Genomic DNA, 19268 nt, shown 5'->3' with positions numbered 1-19268 from the left:
GCTTAATATTTTTAAGACCACGACCCAATTTTTCTACTGAAAATCCATTGCAACCCACATGATTTGACTTTTACAGGATCAAAAAGTAGTTCTAAAAATCAGTTTTTATTAAGATTTATACTACTTATATGACTTATTACTTTATACTTTACAATTTGTATATTTATGATGAATTTAATTTTACAAATGTATTTTTATTATTAATGAGACAAAGTGTGTAATTTTTTCCTATTATGACTGATAAAAGCACTGACGTCGACGTTCTTTTAAGTTATTTTTAAATGCAAGGAGTTTGATAAGTGTAGCTTGTTTCGATATTCATTTTTGATGCTCACAATTGCCGAAAATCTATCTTCACACATGTATGAAGAAGAGAATGGGGGTAGTATCTACTTTTATAGCTTAATGACTTCATCTAAATGCTAAAAGAACTGGAAATGTTTGTTGAGATGATAACCAAAACTGAATTAAATTTTTACGATTAAATTTGAGTTTTAAACATGAATCTTCTGACAACTCCTTGTATTCCTTGTAAATATAAATTTAGTTCGTTAAGTTTCGAAAATAAATTGTTTAAATACTAAAATACGTGAGCTTCAGAATCAATTATTCGTTGTGCAACGATTTTACCAAATCAGTTTTTACTTTTAAAAACAATGCAATTTTTTCATGGTGTTCTATAAGTCGTGTTAATAATTTTACTCCTAAGAAACGTACTTTAGTGTGAAAAAGAAGTAATTTGTAAGAACTTCCCATTCTCTTAGCACAACTTTTCAAACAAGCGTGATTGCAATGGCCTTGTCTTAATGAAGTTGACTAATTTTACAGAAGTGTTCAAAACGTTTTTTCAAGTTATCCATTATATGCTATTTATTATAAAATTTCCCAGTGAATTTTTCAGTGAGCCCATGATGTATTTTCAGACTAACTTCAAGTATTCAGATCACAACACTATTTTTACTGCACATAGCTCTAGCACCATCTATATGCATAACCCACATATCGATACATATCACCCACTCAAAATCTTTCCTATTGAAATTAGAATCGAGGGTCTTAAAAATATCCTCGCTATTTCCACAGTTAAATGTTATAGTTATCATTAAATTCGTTTTTTTTTATTTTTATTTAGGATTTTTAATTTGAACAATCAATTATTATATTTATATCACTAAAATTAGTCTCCTATTACACTATTTGTTGGGAAACAGAAAGTTGCTGTTTTATCAGCATGGTATAAACCCGATATTCGATATTCTACATAGGCAAGTTTTCAAATATTTCTGATTTCTCCCTAAGCAGGTCGTTTAATAAAGTATCTACTTACCTACATCTAGTAGGTATTATTAGTACATATTTTCAAAATAAATATCAGTGCATTTTATTAAATGAAAATATTTAATAAATGTAATAAAACGTCATTAGAACTTTGTGTCTTGATTTTTTAAATTATAATTAGGAATTGTATTTATCCTTTACGCTTTTTATTTTGTTTTTAAGTCTAGAGACCAAAATTAAAGAGGTACCTACCTACTTAATATTATGTACAACCGCGATTCTTATTTAACACAGTAATATATTATAGTATATATGTTTATATTGTATATGATTGTTATCAACAAACCCGCTTTTTTTAAATGTGATAATTGATAAATGATAATGTATCATGTATGTATAAATGAAGGCTGGAGATAATATGAAATGTACAGTAAATATTTTTGTTATTTTGTTGTAACTGTTATAAGTTTTTACTTGTCTTTATAGTCTGAATGAAGAATGATAAATTACCGAAATAATGGAAGACAAATTTTCAAGTATTTTTTTATAATTATTTATTTTTAATTAGTAGGTACTAGGCAAAATGCAAACAAATGAATGTTTTGTTTGTGGCTGTAACAATTTCACCATTACTGATGGTGCATTTGTGTGCAATGAATGTGGAATACAATCTCAAGTAAGCATGCATAATTTAATGATTTTTATTTTAAGGAAAATTAAATTATTTTATTGAATAATATAAAAGTAACAGTTTATTTAAAATTATTATCAATATTTAAAATTAAAATTATTATCTTTGTTGACATAAATCTAAATCATTGTTTTCTATGTTTAAAATTGGGTTTATTAAATCTGTTAGGTAAAGATACCTACTTGAATTATATTTTAAAACTAATCAACAATGTATGTTCAATCAAAAATAGTAGGTATATAGTTACACTTATTTTTCATTAAAACATCTTACAAAGACGATGAAATCATTTTTTTTTTTTAATTGTAACATGTTATTTTAAATTACTTTATATTCTTTTTAATTTTGCAGACTATTAGAGAAGAACACGTAGACTTTCATGAAAATGTTAATCTTAACTATGAAGATCCAGCAAATATAGATCATGAAATAACTACAGGATCTCAACTAGAAAAAGCAAAAAAACTGTTATCTTGGGAATGTTATAATTTTATTCTTTTGGGACTTACAAATGAAATTATCGAACTTGGAGCTAAACCTAGCTTAAAAATTATAGTGTTACAATTATGGGTTCAATATTTGCAATGCATCGAAGTTGCATTTACGTCAAAGAAATTTAAGAAACTTCCAAAATTAAATACATCAATAATTGATATGTAAGATAAAATAATTTTGATTAAAAATGTTGTAACTAATTGAATTTTATAAATATTATTGTAACATCAAGAGTTTATTAATATTCAGATTACAACCGTTATAGTATAAAATGCAGCAATATGCAAGGCCTTAATTAGAGCATGGGCTAGGGCGCAAATTTCAATAATACTTAAGCAATAATTTTTTCATGTAATATTTGAAAAATTTAAATTTATTTTAACAACTTACTACAGTAAAGTTTTTCCCTATTTTTATTATATAAAAATTAAGGCTGTTGGAGCATACAATTTGAAATATCGGCAATTCATTATAAATGAAATATTTATGTATTATATGTTAGTAATATTCTTATAAAATAGGTTGGTATATGTATGTGTATATTCTTTATATTCTTTATAGCATAATTGTACATGAATATAATAATGTGCATGACCTGTCAAATGCAAATTTCCCATTTGAGTGGGGGGGGGGGGTGCAAATGCATTGATTTGGTAGGGGTGCCACCAAACCTCAATACGACCCTGGCAATATAATGTAAGTTTATTGATAGACAATTGGTTACAATCTGAAAATTACTATATCAGTTAACATCAGTTATTATAAGTGGTAATTATTGGAATATTATTAAAATAATCATATAACAAATATTAAAAATATTTTCAGTGACTGTGAAATTTTATATGGAGTTGAAAATCTTAAAAAAAAAATTCTAAATGCAAAAATTGGAATGGCAAAAGAGAATAAAAAAAGGAGATGTTCCAATAAAAGAAAATCACTGACATCGAGTATTAATTCTAGTATAACAGATATAAATAAACGAAATAGAGTAAATTATTAATTAAATATTAATTATTATGACCTAATTTGAAAAATTGAATTACAGTTTAGCCGTAAATTAAAAAAATTAGACCACTCTACAAGAGATTCAAATAACGACTCAGTAGGATTATCAGATGATATTAGTTTATTGCAAAGAAGTAATAAGTCAAGGAAAGTCAAGTAAGTTAAAGTATTATTATTTATAATATTGATATACATTTGTTGAAAACAATATTATTTCAGAATTAAATTGACAAAAAATATAAAAAAATCTCTCACTTCAATGCCATCAAAGACTAAAGATCTTACTAATGAAGAATCATTAAAGCTTTTTAAAGCTGGTAGAAAACATTGGAATAGTTTAAAGAAAAAAGAAAAAAAAAATGTTTTATCTATTAAAAAACTAATATCTATATTACAATTAGCTCTTATGATCAATGATGATGATATCTACCTATCTGACATACTTAGGTAAACTAATTTACATTATAAAACTTAGAAATTATAAAAAGTATAGCAGGTTGCAAACTAAATACAGTAAAGCCTCGATAAGACGGAATTGCTTGGGACCATGCAATTTTTTAGTGTTTACAGGGTTTTGTTTTACCGAAGTTCCGTCTTATTGAAGTTTTACTATATTTTAACTATAATTTTATTTTTATTAGATGGATTCATGAAGGACATTTGCATGTAAATCGTGTTAACTTATTTTTACCAGAAAATTCAAAGCACGGTATTAACTTAAGTAAAATGGTACCTTGTTCATCAAGGAATTTTATAAATGAAGAATTCCATATGCTATTGAAGCATTTTAAAGCTGATAAACTACCTAATATTAATTTTAAAAAATTACTCTTGCGTTTTTGTGATGAACTTCAACTTCCAAGTAATTATTAATTTTTTAGAAATTATTCTTTTATCTATTATTTTTATTATTGTATGTATATTTTTTTTTTTTAAATTAGATGATTTTACACACTTTGTTTGCAAACTTGTATCAATATCTCCTCCGAATGTAAAATGTAATCAAAAATTACCAGACGTAGAAGTTAAAATAATGGCTTACATACTTTTTGCTGCCAAATTTTTATTTTGTCTTGATGGTAATGCAGAAAATTTATCTTCAGATTTTGCTGAAAAAATTAACCAGTATGTTATTTATTTATTTTTAAAATCAAAGCTCTTTGATTCAGGATCTATATACTCATATTTTTTGATAGTTTATTAAAAATTAATACAATTATTGTTATATATTAGGCTTCTTTAAATTCCAATTAAAAAAATAAAATAAAATTTTAATTGATAAAAAAAAATGTGTTGCAATATAAAAGACTTAAATGTATCAACAGATTTAAAATAAAATATTGTTATATCTTTATCATTTAAATACCTAAAGGTTTTTTACATGCAAATATTTTTTATGTTGTTTTTAGATCAAATATAATTGACAAAAAATTGTTCAGTTGGAATGATTATGTGCAATACATAGAATTTAGAAATTGTATTGTATCTAAGTATAATTATGTTCTGCATGAAAAATTGTATAAAAGCAATATACGCAACACTCAATTATTTATAAACGATTGGAATATAATGAAACCAACTTTACCTATATTAGAAGGTAATAGTTATGATTCATATTCACTTAGGTCAGTAGTTCTCAAACTATATATCGTGGAGCTCTAGGGTTCCACTAGAGTAATTTAGGATTCCGTGGAAACTTTAAATTCAATATTTTTAATTGCATATATTAATGTTTATCATGAATTATTATCATTTTATAGGTTTGTTTTTGGTTTAAAATAAACATTCATTTTTTCAACAACTTAGTTGCTCTATGAACAAAAAGATATTTTTGAAAACCACTGACTTGAATATTGTATCATTTAAATATATTTTTAATTAATTTTTATTATTGAATAGGAGACAAAATATGTAAAAGTTTTAGAGAAAACACTGAATGTTTACTTCAATCATTACCTGATTTTGGAAAAAAAGAAAATTATAGAGAAATTCCTGCCTCAACTAAACCATTGTCATCAACTATAAAATGGATAGTTGAATATCATTCAATAGAATTAAGTAATGAAGCAAAAAGAATTCTAAAAAAAAATTTTACTCAAACTGATATTTTATATCTAACTAATGAAAAAAGGTATGTATATATATATATATATATTATAAAATATCACATCAATTAAATAGTATAATAATATGGTATGAACTAGACATAAAATTGTAAAATGCTTAATTTTTTACACTTGTCAAGAAATTAAAATACTTAAAATGTTCAAGTATCATTTTTTGATAAATTTACTAATACCAAGTTGAATAAACAATCACTAAACATTTAATGAATCAATAGTGAACTAATGGTCTCTTAAACATTAATTAGTAATTTATCCATATAAATACATTAAAATTATATATAATTCACACACATATTAACAATGGTGAAATTTTCATACTCATATAAGTGGCATCATCTTAAATAAATTATAAAAATATTTTACATGAAATTCTACAAAATGAATATGTCTCTAGTTACGAGAAGAGGAAATTCAGACTCAGTGGCTATAGAAATTAATGAAAGGAAATAGAAGGATAGGAAGGTCAAAAACAATAGGGTTAGATAGAATAGAGAATGATATAAAAATATTTAATAGTTAGTTTATGTATATAAAGGAGAGGTGGTAGCCGGGTATTATATTTTGGACAATGGTAACCAACTCCAAAGAAGAAGATAGAGGAGATATATTCACGATTTACCCCTACCAAAAAATAAAGTGCCCATGATTATAGCCTAATAATGATTTTAAATTTCTGCAAAAACGTTGGAACCAAACACCAACAATAAAACAACTTAAATGACACTCCTGAATAGATGTACACTTTCTTAATTTCTTTGATTTTGAGTATATTAAATTATCTTATAGAGCAATTATATTTTTTAAATATCAAAATCATTATTTTAAAACTTGATTGGTAGAATTTATTTTAACCTACATTTCAAATTTATAATAATTTTAATAAGTTATTAATTTTATTTATTACAGAATCTATGATTTAGCTGATGAGTGTAATATACCTATAGAAGTTAACTTCAGTAGTCCATTACATTATATGAAACAAAAAGGTAGAGATTCCGATACTGTAGGAACTCTTCCATATGCTTCTCAAATTAATGTATACTTAATAAATCAAGAAGTATATAAAAATAAAGAGAATGAAACTACAAATAGTTCATATGAAGAAAAACCAAATACAATATTTTTAGGAACTGGTTCAAATTATTGGTTCATCTATATTAATAAAAATTTTTTAAAAAAAGCAAACATTTCTAAAATAAATACAGTATTTAAAAATAAATTACCTCACTCCTTTTTATGGTTTATGCATCAGTGTTGTAGGATTTTAGATTGTCATATGTCTAATTTATATTTGCAACTTATGGATTTGGAGACAAAATTTTCTACATTTATTCAACCAAATGAAACATCTAACCAAACAGAATGCGAAGAAATGATTTCCAATATTACTTTATAGATGTAGTTTGATAAGCTAAAAAAATTATAAAGTAATTATATTCATCAATATTATTTCTAACTCAGTGTTTTGTGAATAAAAATATGTTTACTTAGTGATTTCTATTTAATTTTAATACCTAAATGATATAATAAAAACATAGTTTTAATGAAGTAAAAACAATTTGTTACTTCTGCAAAGTTCCTAGTTAAGCTATTTGTTGATTGTTATACATGTAATTAACACATTTAAACATCTATTAACAATATTAACATTTAATATACAATATATTTGTCTTAAAACAATATTTTTTAGTAATATTATCAATTTAATTCTTTAAGCTGTAAGAGTGATTATTTTTATTGAAAATAATTTAACAGATCTGTACAATATGATAATATGTATACTATTTTATAGTTATTCTTTTTTTTTTCACTTGGAATTTTTTAAAAAAAATTGCTAATATTTAATAAGTATATATACTGCTAAGCTAGGCCACATATACAGTATGTATATTGATGTTTTTTTTTATAATATTGTATAATTGTAAAAATGTACTTACCGGCTACAATGAAATTTAAAATATTGAGTCTAATCTACTGATTATGTATAATAAATAGATTACAGATTTTAAATATTCCTTCTTACTTACAGAGGGATGGGCAAGATACTCAAAAATCAGTATAGCGATACTAAATACTTTGTTTTGGAGTATCGAGATACTAGATACTTGATACTTATATATAAGTATTTAAATACTTGATACTCGATAAATTTGAAAAAATTAGTCATAGTGTATGATGCATAGAATTTTTTTTTAATTTTATTTATACTCAATTAGGTAGGTTGTGAATCTAGACAAATGCATTTAACTTTAAAATTCCAAAAGTTAGTGAAGTTTAAATATATTATAATAAGTCAATCATAAAATTAAATAAATAATAATAAAAATAAATTATAGATATATCATATTCTCATTTCCTTTTAAAAATAGTAATATTTTTCAAAATTAATGTCTGATAATTTATTCCTGGCAGGATTAATTCATCCTGCCAGTGATATACAAATATAACTTAATATGGCTAATAGGTTGAAAAATAATTTTGTTCAAGTTGTACTGCAATTAAATTATGAATTCATAAATTTAAATTTGCCGTGCATATTATTTTTTACATATTAATATACCTAGTATATAGTATTATACTAAAACATAGTCAAATAGTAGTTGGTATGTAAACGAGTAAAAATAATCCTAAATAATTGATTTTTCAAAGTATCGCATTAAAGTGTCAAGTATTTTTCGATAAAATTATTTTATGAAATACTTGATACATTGACTAAAAAGTATCGCGATACAAGATACAATTTATTGTATCTAAGATACTGCCCAACCCTGCCTACAGGCTATAATAATGGTAAACAATTTTAAATTATGTAATTACAATAATTACATGACAATTATGTCATTATATTATTAAGCTCAAACAATTATTATTTAAGATCTAATAATATCTTATTATATTTTTTGAGTAAGACTGTCAAAGACCTCTATCTAGTCTATCTTAGTCTGTGTTAAAGTTAATAAGTTTCTTTATAGTTATATACTTATTAGTTTATTATGTATTTTTACTGCTATATTGGCATGCCACTGACGAATCGCGGACAAAAAGTCTGGGGACGGCGGGGAAAAAAAGTCTGCTATACAAAAAGTTGAACAAAAATCCGAAAATACAAAATATTTTATTTTCGTATAACTAACAAAAATATAACGGAAATCCATTATCATAGTAGTATAGTTAGGTACCTATAATAATGACAAATTTATATTTTTTTATTATAATTATGATATACTATATTTTTTTAGCTTTGTTTTGATTGACGTGTTTATAAATAAAATAAAATTCATTGTTTATTATAATGTATTTAGTTACAAATAAATGTTGATATTGTTCTTCTAATATGTTGTAATAAATTATATAATTATAAATGAAAATCAGAAAATAGAAATAAATATAATAATATAATATGTATAATATATAATGTCTATATATAAAATTTTTAAGTTTTTAAAATGAATATTAATTATATAAAATATTTTGTATTTTCTGACTTTTTGTCCGACTATAAAAACTGAATCCGAATTTTTTGACCGATTACCGCTACTGACACATATTTTATGTAGGTATACAATTATCATATATTTATGAACGTCAAGTCATCGGAATGATATAACAAATCAATGGCATAAGCCTTATTAAAGTAACATAACCGTTTAACACCCTATTACGATCAGCGTATTATCAAAAATTCAAAAACTGCAAACCATAATCGAATCATATTGAATCTATTCTGTAGTAGAACCATCGAGGTTAATACATTTTATATACTACAATATAAAAGTTAGTACCTTGACGGATAGAAACGTATTATTATTATTATTATTCAGTCTTATAACAGAATTAACAGACATAAAATAAATGTTAAACTAAAATTATTATCTTTATCTCTATTCTGTACTGTGTTTATTTTTGTATTCGACACCATTGGCTCTATCACAGATAATATTATGCACAATAAATTATATAATATTATAATTATTATAATATACAATATTATTTAATTATTAGTATATTTAAAACAATTTTAACACAATGATTATGTTCTATTGATGTAATGGGTATTATACTTTACGGATAAAAAGCACAATATTTTATCTCGACGGCGATGGTTATCTTTCCATGATAATATTTACCTATGAGTTATCTTACCAAAATTTGTTCAATATCATAAAATATAATAGAAAAATAATAATTATTAATCTTAGACTTAGATTGTGTTGTATTAAATTTCAATATTTATTATTTTCATTAATAAATTATACAATCATTTACTTTTAAGATATGTTTCAAGTAAGCGGTAGCCAGTAGGACGTAGAATGTCCATCAACTTATTGTATGTATGTTCGTGTTTTTGTGTTAAAAATATTATTATTTTATTAGAGTAATTAAGTTCTGTCAACTAAATGTTTTATTCAATTTCTTTTTCTTTAGTTACTATGTTTACATAATGACGTTAAACGGTTTTTGGCTCGTATTCTTATGTTATTCCTACGTGCTGGACACTTGTAAAAATATAGGAATCTATGAATCTTAAACCAATTTAAGTTAACAATGTAGTAACTAATTTAAATAATTCATAAATAATGTTTTGTCTTATATTTGTTTTTTACTTTAATTAGTTCAATGATTATAGTGTTACATCAATTATAGTTGAACATCAATAAAACAACGTTCATAAGTCTATGGTTCTACGATGGAGCAGAAAAATGATATGTTAGGTGTCGAAGATATTGTGTTTATGCTACTTGAAACATTGAAGTCTAATGGCACATTCGATGAAATCCGTAGACATTGTGTTACTGATATTGATGCTAAGGTATAATATATAAACAATTAAAATATTTTATATTCGCTTTTTAATTTAGAATTTATTACCTTACTATACCACTACTATAATTTATTAATATCGTAAAAACTATTTTTCTAATTATAAAATAGTATAGTTATTAATTAAGATAAAATATACTTATATATTGATATTAGAATCACATAAATTCACTTAAGTACATTGTATTTTAATAAAATTAAATATTTGATTTGCTTTTATTTTTGAAATATGTCTAATGGTTTATTACAATTGTCCTATTTTGTATACTTATGTGGTTTATTAACTATTTTTATTTTATAGAATGATTATATGGCATTGATAATATTTGTTCTTTGTTTGTTCATATAGCCGACTTACCAAAATTGGAAACAGCGAATAGAATCAAATGTCAACAAGTTTTTAAGCAAAGTAAAATATACTCCCGAATTAAATAAAAACACTGTTCGAGAACGACTTCGAAAACATTTACTTGATGGGTATGTATTTATAATTTGAAATTGATATTTTTCATTTGCCAGTTGTCTCTGAAACAATTCTTTTTATTGTTTAAAAAATTAAAGTTTTTAAATTGATTATTAGTCTTGAAATGTTAAAAATGAATAAAATCATTCTCTTTTTAAATCAGAGTTACAATAAATAAGTCTTATCAGCTCTTCATTAGTTAATTGTTTGCTTTACATAATTAGCAGTAGCATGTGACTGTGAGGAATTTTGAAAGCACATAAAATTAACAAGTCTATACCCTACCTCTCACTCCTTTTTGTAAAATATTGTCTTGCTGTGTTCAACAATTATACTTACAAAACAATTATTTAAAAGCAAAATATATATCAAATTTTAAGATTAGCATATTGTCTAAGTGATAAATTGTTCAAATAAATCAGCATATCACTTATTGTCCACAAAAAACAAATTATTATAGTTTTTAAATAAGCTTCCATGTAGCTCTAGTAATTTATAGCCACAACAGTATTTGGTAATCAGTCTGAGCGCCACATTAATGTTATATATTTACTTATTCTTCATTAATTTAAATTCTTATTAAAGAAACAATATATCTATTATAAATAAATACGTAATTTTAGACGCGAAACTCAAGATATTGAAGAAGGAGCTGATAGAATACTTACTCAAGTACTTGCGCCTCGTACACTAAGTATTTTTGAACCTAAAATAGCAATTGCTGTTGATGAATACTTGGGAATCAAAAATGAAGCTCCTCCAATTGAAATTAATGGTATGTTTTTCATTATATTTTATAATTTTTATATTAAATATAATTTATGGCCTAGTATGTAGACAATAGACATGTCATTCAAAAGACATATTGTCTTTCAGACATGACCTGAAATTTAGCAATGACAAAATATATAAATATTATCAAAAATAATATAGTATGATTAAATACATCTTGTCCACACTCAATCATTAGCTAATGTCTTAATACTTTTAATAAATTGAATTTTTTCCCTGTGGAATAAAAATAAAATAATATTAATCAACAAAAATTGAAGAACTACGACATACCTAGATCAAGTTATGGTACCTATTTACTGTTTAATAATGGACAATACTTTATACATGCTCATTTACAAAAGTAGCATTATGATTGTAATGGCAACTTGATGATGACGTGCTATATATTATAATATACTTTTTTACTTATTTTTTAATAACTTGAAAATTACTGAATGTGTTAAAGACCGGATTTCTTATTAACATTTAACTTTTACTCTAGCTAATAATTTATAATGTTAAAAATTCCAAGATGATGTCATACCATACTAAATATTGTATTTATCAGAGACACCAAATCTTATAAATTTAAGTAGAGCGAAATAAAATTATCTATTCTATATACCCACCCTATGTCATTATTTTTATAAAGTACTGTATTCTAAAATAAATAAACTTGTATACACACCATAAGGATTAAAAACATATAAAAAATATTATATTATATTTTTTATATTTTATAAAATTTTTATACGCTATAATATACGTTACGTGACACTAGTCTAAGCAAAGACTTATGTCACAGACATATGGCCGTAAAAAAATTAATAATTTTTTTTATGGTTATTATCAGAATCTATAATCATCATAATATGATCTTATAAAGTAATAAAAAATTTTGAAAATATTGATAATGCAAGATCACTCTATTTTTTTTTTGAAAGTGTTTGAAATTTTTTTTATACAAAATATACATTTGTTCTAACAATTATATTTATATTTACGGTTTCTATAATGTGTATAATTTTGATTAGGGATTGCTGAATTGAGTTAACTTATCTTGTCCATGTCAAGTGTAAGAAAAATAGTTTATAGTAATTACTCTCAATATTTTATAACAAACAGCCCATCCGCCCATATTTTACCTCTAATAAAAATAAATAAATCGATTACTCCACTTGGCATATTATGGCGCCAATCGTGTCTATCTTACAAATGTACAACATAGTGAATTTGCATTCAGCAGGGCTAATTTTATGTTATTTGTTTTAATATTATAATGAATTGATCTATTTTATTTATAAAACTTAAAAATATGAATATAGTCCATGTTTGTACACTGGGTTATTACAATATTTCAATTTTTAAATAGTTATATTTACATGGCTATTCATATAACTTGATTATAAATTAAAATATTAAGAAAGCTGACAAACATACATAATATTATATAATAATATATACATGATATTTTTACTTTTAATTGTTATAATTTGGGTACAGATTTTAAATGTTCCAAAAAGAAGAAAAATGCCTTAAAAATATACAATTTAATGTGCTCATACAAACATTTTTTTTTAAAATGATTTTTAACATTGAAAAAATTTGTTTAGCTATATAAATTTTTATTCTTAGGTATTAATTATTAGTATCATTTTCACCATTTTTTAGTTCCCCTATATTTTTTTTACTCTGAAAATTATTTTCAAAAAATGAATATATAATTTATATAAATACATTCATTATACCAACTTCTTTTACTCACAGAGCCTTTGGAGGAGCTTGAATGTTTTGTGAAACTCTCATATAAGTTGTAGAGCTATTCTATGTTAGAATAATAATTTAAATCAAAAATATTATTTATTAATTTATATTTTCCCAAATTTTTCATGGAACCCTTGGCACCTGCTGACGGAACCCTTAGATTCCGCAAACACCAGTTGAGAAACACTGCTTTATACTTTTACCTTGTGTTTCATATTAGCACTGTATTTTGTATAATCAGGTGCTGCTTAATTTTTATCAAATTGTATTAATTAAAAAATGCTCTAAAAAGCAAAAAAGTGCAAAATAAAAGTTACATTTTTCAATTCCTTGGTATATAAAATTAACTTTGTGCTTAAAAAGCAATATTTTCGAACATTCAGAAAAAAATGCAATTCCCATTTAAATCCATTCCCTAGTTGTAATACATCAATAAATTTTAATATTAAAGCTAATACCATAAAATTAGTCCTATTAAACATAAATTGTCTATAAGATGGGAACAATATATATGGGTAAAATATCTTCTTAAAAGTTATTATTAATCATAATAAATGTAATACAGTGAAACCTCCCTTAATGGACACCTCTAAATAATGGATACTTCTTAATAGCGGACATTTTTTTGAGGAACAGAGATATTTTTACTACTTTTCTATAGAAAAACCTCTAAAAATCGGATATTTTAAATAACGGACTCTTTTATGGCACTTTAACATTTAGTTTTAATAATTTTTATCGCAACTTTCTGGAATTAGAAAATGCACTAACATACAAAATGACTTTGCATCAGAATACAAAACAATCTAAAGTAATTGATTTTTTTAATATATGTTAGTTTTCATTTTTATACTATCAATTTTTTTTATCTTTTTACCTTTGCAGTTTTAAAAATACATAAAAATAATAAAAATAAAAATAAATTAAATTTATTACCCATGTACCTATGTATACATAACTTTAAATAAATAAATAATTTTTTTAGTTATAATTTCAATTTTTTATTTCTCTAATATTATATTTCTCCTTCTAAATACCGCACATCTCCAATTCGACTGAGGGTGTCTGGTATTTAGAGGTTTCACTGTATTATATTCTTTTTATTTTTTATTATTTTAATTCTTTAACATGAAGATTTAAAAAATCTAATTTAATTATTTTAGTTTTAATAATTACATAACAAACAGTTATAAATTAAATACTATTTTGGTTTTCAAGCATTATTTTTAACAATAATAAATTGTTATAATAAAATTAAAATTGTATTATAAATTAAAGAAATAATACAACTATATTAATTAAATGTATTGTTTTTAGGTTTAAAAGAATCTAGTATGAATTCGATAAATGTATCTAACATTGAAAATAGTAATGTTTTCAATCCCAAAATAGGCAAGTTAATTATATATTACCTATTAATTCTACTGTTATTAAATTCATTTTTACTTATATAGTTACAATTATAATAAAATTCACAACTTTATTTAGATTTTATCCCAGGTGCTGATAACATACCTTGTGATAAAACACAAAAAGATGACAGAAAGGACTTAAGATCAGACAAAAAAGAAAAATCTTCTAGTCTTTGTAAAGAACCTAAATCATTGAATGGTAATCGAACTGATGATGAAAATGATACCGGAGGATCTTTAAAACAAAAAAGTAGTCAACACAAGAATAAAACTTCTGTATCTGAAAAGTCTAAGTCTTCATCTACTAATCATAAAAGTAATAAAAAAGATAATAGTTGTAAAGAAGTTGTAGATAAATCTAAAGATATAGTTGACAAGTCTAAAGATATAGTTGACAAATCTAAAGATGTCATTAATAAACCTAATGATATTGTTAATAAGCCTAAAGATATTATAGACAAATCTAAAGAAGTAGTTAATAAATCTAAAGATGTTAGTAAGCCTAAAGATATTGTTGACAAATCTAAAGATGTTAGTAAGCCTAAAGATATTGTTGACAAATCTAAAGATGTTAGTAAGCCTAAAGATATTGTTGATAAATCTAAAGATATTATTAATAAGTCCAAAGATGTTAATGACAAATCTAAAGATATTGTTAGTAAGGCTAAAGACATGGTTGATAAGTCTAAGGACAAATTTTTGTTAAAGAATTCTAATTCTAATAGTTCAAGTCATAAAAGTAACCGAACAGATACAAAAAGAACTAAACGTTCTCTCGAAGAGAAAAAAAAATCGTCTAGTCTTTGTAAAGAGCCTAAATTATTGAATGGTAACCGAAGTGATGATGAAAGTAATGCAGGAGGATCTTCTAAACAAAAAAGTACTATACACAAAAATAAAAGTTCTTCATCTGACAAGAGTAAATCATCATCCAGTAATCATAAAAGTAGTAGAAAAGATAATACTAGTACCGATATTGTTGATAAGTCTAAAGATAAATCGTTGTCAAAGAATTCTACTTGTACTGATGTTGATAAGTCTAAAAACAGATCTTTGTCAAAGAATTCTAATAAAACTGTTGATAAATCTAAAGACAAATCTTTGTCAAAGAATTCTAGTAGTACTGATATTGATAAATCTAAAGACAAATCTTTGTCAAAGAGTTCTAGTAGTACTAACATTGATAAGTCTAAAGACAAATATTTGTCAAAGAATTCTAGTTGTACTGATATTGATAAATCTAAAGACAAATATTTGTCAAAGAGTTCTAGTAGTACTAACATTGATAAGTCTAAAGACAAATCATCATCAAAGATTTCTAATAGAACTGTTGATAAATCTAAAGACAAATATTTGTCAAAAAATTCTAGTAGTAGTGATATTGATAAGTCTAAAAATAAATCTTTGGTAAAGAATTCTACTTGTTCAAGTCATAAAAGTAACCGTAATGACTCTAAAAGGCTTAAACTTTCTCAACCGGAAAAAAATCAATTACCTATCAATAATGAAAGTGTTGAAGAAAATAAATCTGAAAAACCAGAAGAACCTGAATGGAATGATTTTCGAAGTGCTAATATAACAAATGATGAACAAGATGCAGCAAATGTTTTATTATCAATGAGTACAATTTTTAATGAAAGTTCTCATAGTAAAATTATAACAGAAAAAATAATTTTTATAGAAAATTCTTCTCCTATTTCTGAAACCTTAAAAACACCTAAAATAGAAAATGAATTAGATGTTAAAGAAGATGTTGATCAAGAGAAAATTTTATTATCTAGTGATAATGATGATATTAAAGAAAATTCTCAATTAAAATCAAATAATTTAGAAACATCACAATTACTAAATACTGTAAAAAGTGTATCAAGCATTGTTGGCCATTTGTTTGAGAAAGTCTGTTCTGTTGATATTGAAAGGTTACCATGTAAAGATATAAAATTACAATGTAAGTCTGTAAATAATGTTGAAATACCTGAAGAACACCAAAAATCACCTGAAATAAAAGTAAATGAAAAAGAATTAAAAACATTAAATGTTGAAAACAATTTGGATCCAAGTGAAAATGAAAAAACTAATGAATGTAATTCTAATGATATTTTAAAAGTACCAAAACTAAAATTAAAACTATTACCAAATCAAATTGATTCTTTAAATAAATGTAAGAGAAAAAAACACCATAAAGATAAAGAACATAAAAAATTGAAACTTTCAAAATCATTTGATATTCCTAATGAAGTTAATGTACCTGTTATTGATAATGTATCATCAAATATAATGTGTGAACAATTAGAACAAAAACCTAATAATGATACAGACGTCAAAATTAATGATTCGGAAAGTACCATATCCAAACAAATATTATATGAGAAAATAGAAAATAATACTGTAGAAGTATTGGATGATGACAAATCACATTACTCCTTTATAGGATTTTCTGAAGCAGAAGCTATCCCATGTAAAAACTATGAATTACTAAAAAATGTGATTAAAACCTTACAAGCAAAGGTTAATAATCATGATGTAATTAATGATGGATTTAAAGGTTTTACCAGTGCAGAAACTCAGCCGTGTAAACATCGAGATATTGTTTATGCAGAGCTTATCAAGTTGAAAGATAGTATATCTAGTTCAGACTTTATCGGATTCTCTGAAGAAGATGCTCAAATGAGTATTGGACATAAATATGTTATAAAACAGCTCGAACTTGCCAAAAAACAAAGCAATATAGATAATAATCAACAAAATGTTACGTGTGGTGGGAATGGAATCCAGAATGGAAAAACTTTTAATGAAGTTATGGCAGCATATTTGTATAAAAGTAACAATGATAATGTTACAACACCAAAAGAGATCTACAGTAAACCAATTACTGATACTAAAAAAGATTGTCCTACTGTAAATAATAATAATCACAATCATGACAATTGGGTTGTTGAACAAGAAATGAAATATAAACTTTTACCCGTAAAAGTAAAACTTGAAAGATTAATGGAGTATGGATGTAATAGTGAGTATATCTACTGTTAAATAGAATTTGTATTATCTAGATTTACTATTTTCAATTGTAATGTATTTTTTTTCAGATGCTAAGCGTGTGTCTGACTCTTCACAGGTACCCATATAATTAACAGTAAAAAATAATATTTATAACAAGAATCATGTCTTCAATTTTTTCTTCAAAAATATTTGAAAATAAGGTACGAAATATCTTTAAAAAATACAATAGTTTGTTTAAATCAATTGTAATTAGTAATTAATCTGACAATTTTATAGTATTTAAAATTATTTATTTTATTTTTATAAAACATAAATAACTTAAATTAGTTGAAGAAAATTAAAAATTATATTTCTATAATATTTTCGTGTTCAATATCATAGACCTTTTAAATCATCTATGTAAATATTTTCCATAATCAGAAATATCAGTTTATTTTTCTGAATATGGGTTTTTTCACTTTGAAATCATCCATAGATGATTTAAATGTCACTTTCACTGAATTGTCTTATTTCTCCCTGCTATTTAAAATTGTTTATAATTTCTAGATCTATTTTTATATAGCTCTTATCTCAAAACTATACATTCAAAGGGGTAATAAATATCTTGGTGGATTTGGTTTACAAACTGTGGTAGTACTGTAAAACCAATGCTTATATGAAAATTAGCTGATCAATTAAAATAATTCTGTAAAATGGAAAAAAATCCATTTCAATTCTCTGCAGTAGTTTTTTCATACAACAGTCTTTAAATAGCTCTTTATATAAAACAGGAGCAAACACACGTGTGGCTAAAGTTATGAACTAGAACTGCTAGAAATACATGGTCTATAGATAATGGATCAAGTTTAAAAATATTTTAATATATAAATTATTTTTTCTCTTTTTTTTTTACTCAGGGTCAGAAAGAAGTATACTTGTTTAATAGATATGGTCAATAAACAGAACTCTGAACCTATTTAAAATATAATTGTGTGATTGTTCCTTACCTTTTCATTACAATCAATAAGAGTAATAAACGTGTTATTGAAAATGTTATAATTATAAATTTTAATTTTAATGAAATAGTACATTTAATAATTAAATTAAAACATGATGAATATGTGAAATATTTTTATGCCTTTTTACTCTTTGTTTACTTATTTAATTTTGATTTGTTGTATAATTTAATATACTGCAAACATTGTATATCATTAAATAATAAATATTTCTTTAATTTTTGTTAACTTATTATTTAACAATTTTTTTTTTAAATTTTATTATATTGTAAAAATGTTTAATTGTATTTATTATTATATTGAATTTTATACTATCTGATTACATCTAATTAAATTAAATCATAATAAAATAAAATGATTATTACATCAAATGAAATTTATTGTGTATACTGTTCTCTTTGATATTTTTTTTTATGTTAATATTACACTAGATCAATAAGTATA

At 23.9% G+C, this 19268-nt stretch overlaps 2 protein-coding genes across 9 annotated transcripts; both read left to right on the top strand.

Moving 5' to 3' along the window:
* Positions 1–1705: 1705 nt before the first annotated feature.
* On the top strand, positions 1706–7151 carry LOC113553377 (TATA box-binding protein-associated factor RNA polymerase I subunit B). The gene is made up of 10 exons (XM_026956685.1): positions 1706–1954; positions 2321–2625; positions 3290–3452; positions 3510–3625; positions 3689–3916; positions 4111–4331; positions 4411–4594; positions 4879–5066; positions 5369–5600; positions 6502–7151. Exons 1-10 carry the CDS (start codon positions 1862–1864, stop codon positions 6989–6991), a joined length of 2220 nt encoding a protein of 739 aa, XP_026812486.1. The 5' UTR covers positions 1706–1861; the 3' UTR covers positions 6992–7151.
* Positions 7152–9775: 2624 nt separating this feature from the next.
* LOC113553634 (biorientation of chromosomes in cell division protein 1-like 1) lies at positions 9776–18931 on the top strand. 8 transcript variants are annotated; one of them, XM_026957071.1, is made up of 8 exons: positions 9776–9926; positions 10223–10405; positions 10766–10893; positions 11503–11654; positions 14735–14809; positions 14918–17839; positions 17916–18029; positions 18726–18931. In XM_026957071.1, exons 2-7 carry the CDS (start codon positions 10283–10285, stop codon positions 17954–17956), a joined length of 3441 nt encoding a protein of 1146 aa, XP_026812872.1. In that variant the 5' UTR covers positions 9776–9926; positions 10223–10282; the 3' UTR covers positions 17957–18029; positions 18726–18931. The 8 variants fall into 8 exon arrangements, with proteins under 8 accessions (XP_026812872.1, XP_026812870.1, XP_026812866.1 ...); XM_026957069.1 differs by having other exon boundaries at positions 9776–9922; positions 10240–10405; positions 14906–17839; positions 18726–18930; XM_026957065.1 differs by having other exon boundaries at positions 9776–9922; positions 14906–17839; positions 18726–18930.
* The last annotated feature ends 337 nt before the right edge of the window (positions 18932–19268 follow it).

The sequence above is a fragment of the Rhopalosiphum maidis genome, chromosome 2, assembly GCF_003676215.2.
Source record: "Rhopalosiphum maidis isolate BTI-1 chromosome 2, ASM367621v3, whole genome shotgun sequence".
NCBI lineage: Eukaryota > Metazoa > Arthropoda > Insecta > Hemiptera > Aphididae > Rhopalosiphum > Rhopalosiphum maidis.
The sequence above is the reverse complement of the archived record's forward strand: the minus strand, read 5'-3'. Positions and strand labels throughout refer to the sequence as shown.

Excerpts from the sequence above, each read along its gene's own strand:
- LOC113553377 (XM_026956685.1), top strand. The coding sequence starts at position 1,862 with ATGCAAACAAATGAATGTTTTGTTTGTGGCTGTAACAATTTCACCATT. Across the intron at positions 3,453-3,509 it reads ATATAAATAAACGAAATAGA|TTTAGCCGTAAATTAAAAAA; the intron begins GTAAATTATTAA and ends ATTGAATTACAG. Across the intron at positions 3,626-3,688 it reads AATAAGTCAAGGAAAGTCAA|AATTAAATTGACAAAAAATA; the intron begins GTAAGTTAAAGT and ends ATATTATTTCAG.
- LOC113553634 (XM_026957069.1), top strand. The coding sequence starts at position 10,283 with ATGGAGCAGAAAAATGATATGTTAGGTGTCGAAGATATTGTGTTTATG. Across the intron at positions 10,894-11,502 it reads CGAAAACATTTACTTGATGG|ACGCGAAACTCAAGATATTG; the intron begins GTATGTATTTAT and ends ACGTAATTTTAG. Across the intron at positions 11,655-14,734 it reads TCCTCCAATTGAAATTAATG|GTTTAAAAGAATCTAGTATG; the intron begins GTATGTTTTTCA and ends TATTGTTTTTAG.